Source organism: Mesocricetus auratus, unplaced genomic scaffold (genome assembly GCF_017639785.1).
Source record: "Mesocricetus auratus isolate SY011 unplaced genomic scaffold, BCM_Maur_2.0 Super-Scaffold_100676, whole genome shotgun sequence".
Classification (NCBI taxonomy): domain Eukaryota; kingdom Metazoa; phylum Chordata; class Mammalia; order Rodentia; family Cricetidae; genus Mesocricetus; species Mesocricetus auratus.
Window position 1 is genome coordinate 139,767,340 of NW_024429266.1, and position 10,473 is coordinate 139,777,812.

Sequence of the window (10,473 nt, forward strand, 5' to 3'; positions counted from 1 at the left end):
CTTGGGGGGATCTCCAAAGTGTCATTTCATCCAAGGCAGGACCTAGGCCCTTCCCCATGTGTCCAGCATCCCTCTATTTGGAATGGTCTCCCAAAGATCATTCATAAACGCTGATCTACTACCAAAGGCCCCAGTGATTTCTGTGGCCACATCACTGAGACTACATTCATGGAGTCTGGATCAGTCCCCTGTTGGCCTCTAAGCCATCAGTCTGGGATTCAAGAGCTACCACTATCCAGCCAGCTGTCTTTGTGGGTTTCATCATCATGGTCTTGACCTCTTTGCTTATCACTCCTCCATCTCTGTCACTAGTTTCCAGGCTTGCATTTCAGTGTTCAGCTGTGGGTATCTGTCTCTGCTTCCATCAGTCACTGGATGAAGGTTCCAGTACAGCATATAAGGTAGTCATCAACTTACCATCAAGGAGGGACAATTAATGTAGTCTCTCCATTATTGCTTAGTTTGCCAGTTGTTGTTATCCTTGTAGATCTCTGGAGATCTCACTAGTGTCAGCTCTCTCCTCAAGCCTATAATTAATTAATCTCTCATCCTGCTCTCCTCTATTCTTACCTCCTTGACTCAACCCTATACCTGCTCCCCCATATCTTCCTCTCATGTCCTCTTATCCCCCTCTCTTCTTCCTGGCTCCCTCTTCCCTCCCATGATGTTCCCAATCTGCTCAGTAGATCTTGCCTCATTACACTTCTCTGGGGTATCATGCATCTTTCTTGGGAACCTCCCTGTTTCCCAGACTCATTGGCACTGGGATTGTAGGTTGACACTCCCCTGACCCATGTCTAAAATCCATATATGAGTGAGTACATACCATGTTTGTCCTTTTTTGTCTGTATTACCTAACTCAGGATGGTTTCTTCTAGTGCCATCCATTTGCCTGAAAATTTCAAGATTCTATTGTTTTCCTCCTCTGAGTATTACTACATTGTGTACATCATTTTCTCTATCCACTCTTCAGTTGTGGGGCTTCTAGGTTGCTTCCAGGATCTAGCTATTACATATTATAATGCTTCAGTGAACATAATGGAACAGACATCCTTGTTGTGTGAATGGCTGTCTTTTGGGTATATGCCTAAGAGTGGAATTTCTGGGTCTTGTGGTAGACTGAGTCCCATTTTCCTGAGGAATGTCCACACTGATTTCCATAGTGGCTAGATCCTATCCATGTTCTGCTGTATTCTAGGTGAATTTTAGTGCGTGGTTTGGGAAAAGAAGAAGGATAACTCTTCCTGGTATATTCCTTAATTTAAAAAGAAAATGAAATGTTACTATGGGTGGGATCAATAAAAAAATTTTCCAATGGCAGAATCCAAGTGTTGGCCAGCAGATGCAGTGAGGGAAAGTCTAAGAATCTTTGTGGAAGTTGTGTTGTACGAGGTGAAATAGAATCTTTGTTGATCTTAAAGATAACTGAAGAGAAGGGAAGTGAAATGGACTATTTGTGACACAGACAGTTTAGGAAGAAGATGAAGATCAAGACAGGAGTAGGTAAGCAATGAGGGCAGCTGACATCTTACATAATGGCATGCTAGAGAAGACACCTAAGTCTTCTAAATACTAAACTACTTACTTTCTGTCTTAGGAGCTATGCTCCATGTCCTGTGTGGCTGTCTACCCTTCTCCAAGCCCCACAGACTGACCTGCTCTAGAGTCACATATCTCCTTTGCACTGCTCCAGTTGCTCTCCCTCCTCTTGTTGGCCATCTTGAGTTCCGGGAAGGGTTCCTTCTCAGGGACATGGGAACTCAGAATCTGGATACCATCATAGAACAAAATATATTTTTTTTAACTTGAGATGTTTTCCAACTATAAGTGTGAAGAATTCATCACCTGTGATCATTCCCATGATCTTCCAGAAACACTTGAATCCTGCTGCCAGGATTTCTGTATGCCATCTGTGCCAAAGACAAGTCTTCTGTGACTCCTTGCCCCTCCCCTTGACCAATTGTCATGGCTCTTCTGCACTACCCTGTTGAATATAAAAGACCAAGCAATACATAGCCTGACAAGATTTATTATTCCTGGTTGTCAGGTAAGTGTGTTTGCAAAAAGAAGAGCCCTCAATAAAGCTATTCTACTTAGATCTGGGGAAAGAGACAAAGTGATGTAAATTTTTTCTTGAAGAATTGGTAGCCCAGTAAAGGCCCAGACTGCTTTTCTAGTCTTCAGGCTGTAAACTCCTAAAATCTCTAGAAAAGGAGTTGAGTATATGGGCATACCAGACAGCTTTCTTGAACTACAAAATCAAGAAAAAAGAGGGCTTATGTGGAATCAAGTTTGCTGTGTTCACCCCTCCTAGAGTTTCCTTCTCTTTTTTATTCCATAGAATTGATTTTGAATTTAAATCTAAGCCCTTCTGCTGTTCATCATGGCTCAGACCAATATATACTATGTCCTGTTCCCATGCCTGATGCTCCTGTCATGCAGCCAAGGTAAGATTGTTGCACCATAATCCCCACATACCTGAAGATTTGCTCCATACTTATGCATGCTCAAAAGTGCATGGTAAATATTGGGGGTTATTGCTTCACTGATACATTCTCATATATCAGAGAAGTTTAGTTTGGATATTAAATTATCCCTTGTTCATGGCAACTAATGTTTTCTTACTTGGTCTAGTTAAATTTAAAGGCCTTTCATGGAGGCTTTATGCAGAGAATATAAAGGAGGATCTTAGGTATTAAAACATATAAGATACAGAAGAAAGGTAAGAGCTTCATAAAAACAAGAGAACAACTGTGGATAATTGCCTCAGAAATTAATAGTGAGTTCTTGTATCAAGGAAAGAAAGCGTAGGAGAAAAAGGGAAGAATGAAAGGTTGTCGAGTAGGCAGTCACTCCACTGGCTGTCTTACATTCTTGCATGCCTACAGAGAAGCTTCAACAATGACTGTCTCATCTTCAAGGCTTTGTCCCATCCTGAGCATCTCCTTTACTTCCTTCTCTCTTCTTAGGCCAAAAGGCTGAAGAAAGCATGCCCATGGATGAGAAAGACCTTCCTTCTGCCAGGATCAACTGCCCAGAAGGTGCTAATGCATATGGTTCCTACTGCTATTACTTCATTGAAGATTGTATGGCCTGGGGGGAGGCAGATGTAAGTGAAAATACGAATGTGGTTGGAGGGAGGTATCTGAAGGTAGAGAAAATTAACATTTCCTAGTAGCTTCCCAAGATAGGGCTGATCACCTATTTTCCCCATTACCAACGTTAGTTTTTCCCTTGTCATTCTGAACCTTCCACGAAGAGACCTTGATGCTGAGTTACAGTATCATCAGAAGCATTTCTTCACTGTCCTTTTTCTCAAACATTTCTTAGTAGGACTGGTATATTGTTCAAAAACACCCTTCTCTGTTGAGTAATCTATTTTCTCTCTGAATACCTACAGCTCTTTTGCCAGAATATGAATTCAGGCCACCTGGTATCAGTACTTAGCCAGGCTGAGGGCACCTTTGTGGCCTCTCTGGTTAAGGAGAGTGGCATAACAGTCTCCAATGTCTGGATTGGACTCCATGACCCCAAAAATGTGAGTATGTGACATCTTTATTTCTTAATAATCAGGTGAGGGAGAAGTGGAAGAATCAAGTCTAGTCTGTGAAAAGCCAATTTTACATCAAGCAATGTGTTTGTGGATGTCAGGATACATGAGGTTCACTGCAGGTAGCTACAGAGATAGCTAAGGCACAAGTTCTTCAGTGCTCCTTTGTTGGATTTCTTGAGAAGCTTTTGTTATGTACTCATTATTATTTATTGTATATCTTGATGATTTCTGTGTTCAGGTAACAGAGAAGAAAATACTGCCTGTTTTGGCAAATCTGTTGCTTTACCAACCCATCAAGTACTATCTAGCAATCTCCTGAAAGAGACAAGGTTTGTTCCTCAAGAAATAGTCTCTCGGAACAGCTTTCTGTGATACAGGCTTCTAGGTCATTGTAAAATTCAGAGTACTTTTTTTGAAGGACAGTGGAAGGAGTTGAGTATTTCTGGAAGGTACAAAAGTGAAGAAATGCTATGATTCTCAATGGGACTAAGATATTTATTTTTGTTCTGGTTTTTTTCTTTGGTGCATTTCTGAATATGCACATGGTCCAGGTGTTTCTACCACTTTCTAAGTGACATTTTTTCGGTTAAACTCTTTTACTGTAGAACCGTCGCTGGCATTGGAGCAGTGGATCTCTGTTTCTCTACAAATCATGGGCTACTGGAGCTCCAAGTACTAGTAATCGTGGTTTTTGTGTGTCACTGACTTCAAACACAGGTAAGAGGCAAAAAGCTTGATGTTTGTTTCTTCTGCTCAGCTCTGGGGTAAGACCTGGGGATGCAGATAAAGGAAGAAATAGACGTGTTCCCCTTATTTCCTATCTTGAGTCATAGAACTAGGTGAGACCACACTGTCTCCATTTGATTTGTTTAATTTACTTGTAGCATACAAGAAATGGAAGGATGAAAACTGTGACGCACTGTACTCCTTTGTCTGCAAGTTCAAATCCTAAAGCAACCTTAACCACAAATGTCTAGCACACTGTTACTATGGATCAGAAAATGAAAACCATCTATACACCCCAAATTAGATACTCTTTTCTGTTTGTCTTACAACAGACTTGCAGTATTTTTATGTACCCCATTATTTTAGACCCATGTCGTAACACAAATAAAATCATATCCCCCCACTTCTCCTGTCTTCTGTGTTCACTATGTTCATTGTCCAATGGTTGGGTACCTGAAATAGAAGGGATTTTAGCACTGTCAAGCTTGCTCTGGCATAGCTATTGTTAAAATTGCAGCCTTCATCAACCTTTTGTGCCTTTGTTTATGATAAATTTAAAGTGCATGCATTCCTTGCATTTGCTTAGACTGCGATTTGTAGAAATTGTGAATGGCATGGATATTTTGGTACTCTGTGGGATGTTACAATCTTGAATACTAAGCAAGCCACTTTTCTGTATTCAAGGCAACAGTTTGAAGCCATAATTGATTTTAGATTTTAAGGAAAACTTCTTGCTTTAAAATTATTAATAAATTTGTGACCAACAAACTAGAAGCTTAAAAGCCAGCACAATCTGTTAAATTGCATTCTTTGAATGAACTAACACATAAACACATGATAATTTAAATAAAGAAAATGTATAGGAATAGTTAATTGCCCCTTTATGAAACCCATCTCCAAATGCAGTCAAGTGTTAGAATTTTAACAAATTTATCTGTATAATTCACTTATTATACCAATGAGATTACTAAATAAAATTTGATGAAGCAATCCAATCTCATCAAAGAACACACATATCAGTATGAATTAAAACTATGACCACACAAAATGAAAAACAAAGATGCAATTTGTATATTTTCATATCCATAGGAAATATGCATTATGCTGAAAGACACAAATAGTTTCAAAGGAAAACAAGCAAAAGATAAGGCATACATAACCAGAAAAGCAATGAAATATGCTGATATGAAATTACCTAAAATAAAATAAATGGGAATCTAACTCATGAGAGGCAAAGTAGGAAAGAAAGATTACACGATAGAGCTCTGGGTATGGTATATAATATGAAACAAAAGGTAATGCAATATATAAACAAAATCTCATATAATGATTCTCAAAACAACTTGGAATCACAAGGTCCATGTCTCAAAACCAAGAAGATATCTCAGATCAGATGGTGAGATAAAGGCAGGACTCCATAAATTATTTTAAAAATATATCATAACACCCACCAAATTGTCATATGTCTTTGTCAAAGTTGACAAGTTTACCTATATTTCACAGGGAAGTTAAAAATAATTAAAACATTCTATCTGATAACAAGGATACCTTGACTGAAGGAAAAAGTCTGAAATTTCTTCCTTTTCTAGAATCCCTTTTATATCCATGTCTTGTCCTATTACTCTAACATGTGAAACAGTGCATTGAATAAGAATGGAGCTAATGGATGTCCTCAGTTTTTCCCAGTTTGACTGTAAATGATTCCAGTTTTCTCCACGTAGCATAATGTCAACATTTTCTTGACAATATCATATTTGAGCTCACCAGCTATAATGACCTATAATATTCTCTCTCAGTCTGTGTGTGTGTGTGTGTGTCTGTGTGGGCATGCGCGCATGTGTGTGTTCAAATGACTTTCTATTCAGGGTAACAATAGATTTTTAGAACAGTTTGGTGAAGTAATTTCTATTTTTATATTATGGAAGACTTTTAGAAACTTTGGGACTAATTTTTCCTTACAGGTGTGATAGAGTTCTATCTGGAACAACATTTTTTTATAAGAGAATTTTTATGACCTTATTCTCTTGCCTTTTATAGGTCTAAGGTATTTAATGTCATCTTGATTTAGTTGTGGCAGGTCACACAAGTATACATATTTATATGTTTAATATTTACATTTAAATATTTTAATTTGTCATGTTTATAATGTATATTTTAATGATCTCCTGAATTTGATACCATTGTTGATTTTAATTGCCACTAAAGAACCATAATCAAAAATCATCATAGTACTGATAAAAAAAGAACATTAGATTCAAGAACACAATAGGTTACTTAGAAACAAACCCATGTATCAACAGTCACCTAAATCTTGGTAAATGTTCAAAATGTACCTGGAAAAATAAAAGGCTGTTCAATGAAAGGTGTTGTAAATGAATATTCTCATGTAGATGAATAGAATTAGATCTTTATTTCCCATAGCATATGAAAACAAATCCCACATGAATTAAAGGCAGTAAGTTAGGACTTGAAATCTTAAAAAAAGAAAAAGAAAGAAAAGAGAAAAAGAAGACATGTACAGACCAGTACAGAACATACCTCAAGACATCTTAACTGGCAAGAACTTTTAAAATAGGACTCCAATTGCTCAAGAAATAGTGTCAATAATTAACAAATGAGTATTCTTGACATTGAAAGGCTAGTGTACCACAAAGGAAACACGCCATTTGCTAGAGTGAGGAAAAACATACATAATAGCCATGGGAGTCTGCCTCTTCTTCAATCAGCCACTGAATGAAGTTTCTGTTTCTCAGACTCTCTGGCCATGGGATTGTAGGCTGGCACTCCCCAGACCTATGTCTAAAATCCATATATGAGAGAGTACATGCTATGTTTCTCTTTTTGTGACTGGGTTACCTCACTCAGGATGGTTTCTTCTAGTGTCATCCATTTGCCTGCAAATCTCAGGATTCCATTGTTTTTTTCTGCTGAATAGTACTCCATTGTGTAAACATACCACATTTTTCTATCCACTCTTCCGTTGAGGGGCATCTAGGTTGCTTCCAAGTTCTGGCTATTACAAATAATTCTGCTATGAACATAGTGGAACAGACATCCTTGTTGTATGAATGGGCATCTTTTGGATATATGCCTAAGAGTGGAGTTGCTGGGCCTTGTGGTAGGTTTATTCCCATTTTTCTGAGGAATCTCCATAGTGATTTCCAAAGTGGTTGAACAAGATGCCATGGCTAAGCACTGAGCTGAACTCAAGAAAGCCAGTGACAGAGAGGGAGGACTGATGACCAAAGGGATTAAGACTGGGCTGGTTTAACCCCCAGAAACAGCTGACCTGACAAAGGTTAACTTTTGAGTCTCAGGCATCAGCCTGGGAATGCAGCATGGGACTGATCAAGACCCCCTGAATGGGGATGTCGGTGAGGAGGCCTAGGTAATTTATTGAGCCTTGGGCAGTAGATCAGTACTCATCCCGAGTATACACATGGACTTTGGACTCCCATCCAACAATGTGAGATGCACTCTCACCCTGAACTCTTGGGGAAGGGTCTAGGCCCTGCCCTATATGAAATGACAGACTATGGACACCCCCATGGAGGGCCTCACCCTCCCTGGGGGAATGAGGGGATAACGGGGGGGTTGGGGGGAGGGCACGAGAGGAGGGGAGGGGAAGGGAGAGGGACCTGGAACTGACTTATGAAGCAACCTTGTTTCTAATCAAAATTTAAACTTAAAAATAAATAATAAAAATATACATATTGGGAGAATATTTTCTTTATTAATATTTTAACAAAGAATTGATGCATTTAAAATATGTCTTTTAAAGCATATTTTAACAAAGGATTCATATTTTGGAAAGAGGTTTCCAAAAACCTAAACATGCACATATGTATGCACACTAACACCTGTTAATAAATATGCTAATAAATTTTCAGACCATTTTTAAATGAAGTACAAATAATACATATGAAAACAATTTCCATTACACTAGCTACCAGAGAAATTGAAATCAAAACCACATTGATATTCACTATCTTAGTCAGGGTTTCTATTGCTGCAATGAAACACTATGACCACAAAGCAGGATGGGGATGAAAGGGTTTATTCAGCTTATACTTCCAAATTGCTGTTCATCACCAAAGGGAATCAGGAGAGGAACTCAAGCAGGACAGGAATCTGGAAGCTGGTTCTGATGCAGAGCCCATTGAGGAGTGCAGCTTACAGACAGCTATTGTGGGATATTTGTGCATTCTGTGAAGCTCTGTTGCTGTTATTGGTTTAATAAAAAGCTGAATGGACAATATCTAAGCAGGCAGTAAAGGTGGGATTTCCTGGAAAGAAATAAAGACAGGAGAAACCAGGAAGCATGGAGAGGAAACAGGAGATAAAAGAGGTACATTGGATTTTCAGAAACTGCTAAATTAAACCAACTGATAAATTTTTAAGAATGTCTTTACTTCATAATGGAAATAAAATTACATTGCATTGTGGCAGATGTTATGCCCTTGATTCCACAGGAAATAAAACAACATGGTTCTCTTCAAAATTAATGAATATCAAATTTGAATGGGGGATACCTTCTGGAATCTTGGCTGCAGACATAGCAAAAAGCCAAGAAAGACAGGTGATATATAGGCTGATCCCTTGACATGGGAACAGATATGACACGGGATGAGACACGATAATTCTTATTGGCTACAGGGTCCTCATGACTTATTATTACATGCCATCCTTTCATATTGCATAGATAGAGATTTGGTTACACAGTCCAAACAAACTTTAAACAGATGCCTTGTGCCTGCTCAAGCATAGAACAAAAAAATCATTATTAGCTAACTTGTGCACACTGCCCATTCCATACTTGTGTCAATTCAGATATGTGTGTTATCTTTTAAAGTTTTTCTTGTCAAAAAAAGGATAAGACACCACTTAAAACAAGTAGCCCAGGTGGTCTACTCTCTCCGAATACCTCTGTTTTAGTCTCTTCAAAATTCTGCATTCAAAAAAGCTTCAAAGCTGCTAACTGAGATGGTCCAGCCTCACAGAATATGCAACCAAGACTTCAGATAAGTGCTATGGTTTTCTGTCAGACAGTGAGTAAGCAAAGGAATAATGCAGTTAGTTCTCCCAGGACTTGAGAATTATCTCAATTATCTTCTGATCCCCTAATGGTTTTGTCATCCCGCCCCTCTGGACAACAGGAAGCCCACATTCTCAATAGGTAGGGTGGGCGGCATTTGGTCATTTGGTAGGTTATGGATGTTTGTCATCATTTGAGGGGGTGGTTACAAGTTGTTGTTGGTCATGGTCAGGATAAAACTTGGACATAGGAGATTAGACTCAGGGACTTTTTCTGAAGGGAAAAGGGAAATATAGAATGGTGTGATAAAAGGGTAGATTGTTGAGTCTAGTTTCTAACAAGAACTACTCTCAAATACTTTAAATTTGTATGGATTTTTATATATTGATACGTAATTAGGTTTATTTTGTTATATTGCACATATATTTCTATATAATTTTAGAGGATATTGCACTTATGCAGCTCATTTAAATGGATAATGGAAAGCTTTAGGCATTTATTTAATATATTTAATATAATAAAGACAGGTTAGTAGTTAGTCATCTATAATAATCTAACTTAAAGTCACATAGGAATGTTTCCAAGATCAAACAGATATATTTTAAATAGATGGTTTTCAAGGATTTTAAAGACCTAAAGAATATGGAATTTAAAATATTTTAATAACACAAGGTTTTTCATGACAATAAGATGTGTGCTGCTGGCAGAACCAACTTACTTCCAAAAAGTTAGAAAGGCAACAAAGAACCTACATATAGAGTTTGCTTACATTTGTGGCAATGTTAGTCACTGGGCAAAGAGACTGTCCTTGCCTCAACTGCTGACAATATGCTGACCAAATTGAACAAGCAGGAACAAAAGAAGACAACTTATGACCTTTGCAAAGATTAGGTAGGAGAGTCCTTCAAAATTCCTGGTTCACAAAAGAAGCCTGGCAGATAGGAAAGATAATACCAAATACTAATATACCGAGCATTGTGAATGTAATTCTTGCCTGCTAATTGTTGTTTTTGTATATAGTTTTACTATGTTAGAGTTAAAATATTTCCTTTTGTTTAGACAAAATGTGGGAAACATGGGATATTTCTACATGGTGAAGATATATTGCTATAGTTGGGTTAATAAAGAGCTGAATGCTCAATAAGTAAGAAAGAGTTAT

The 10,473-nt window shown here is 38.0% G+C and overlaps 1 protein-coding gene across 2 annotated transcripts; it reads left to right on the forward strand.

Annotated features, from left to right (window-relative positions):
- The first annotated feature begins 2,022 nt into the window (after positions 1–2,022).
- On the forward strand, positions 2,023–4,686 carry Reg2 (lithostathine-2-like). 2 transcript variants are annotated; one of them, NM_001281563.1, is made up of 6 exons: positions 2,023–2,047; positions 2,342–2,447; positions 2,970–3,109; positions 3,401–3,538; positions 4,159–4,270; positions 4,438–4,672. In NM_001281563.1, exons 2-6 carry the CDS (start codon positions 2,384–2,386, stop codon positions 4,503–4,505), a joined length of 522 nt encoding a protein of 173 aa, NP_001268492.1. In that variant the 5' UTR covers positions 2,023–2,047; positions 2,342–2,383; the 3' UTR covers positions 4,506–4,672. The 2 variants fall into 2 exon arrangements, with proteins under 2 accessions (NP_001268492.1, XP_040592908.1); XM_040736974.1 differs by lacking the exon at positions 2,023–2,047 and having other exon boundaries at positions 2,384–2,455; positions 2,978–3,109; positions 4,438–4,686.
- The last annotated feature ends 5,787 nt before the right edge of the window (positions 4,687–10,473 follow it).

Excerpts from the sequence above, each read along its gene's own strand:
- Reg2 (NM_001281563.1), top strand. The coding sequence starts at position 2,384 with ATGGCTCAGACCAATATATACTATGTCCTGTTCCCATGCCTGATGCTC. Across the intron at positions 3,539-4,158 it reads GACTCCATGACCCCAAAAAT|AACCGTCGCTGGCATTGGAG; the intron begins GTGAGTATGTGA and ends CTTTTACTGTAG. Across the intron at positions 4,271-4,437 it reads GTCACTGACTTCAAACACAG|CATACAAGAAATGGAAGGAT; the intron begins GTAAGAGGCAAA and ends ATTTACTTGTAG.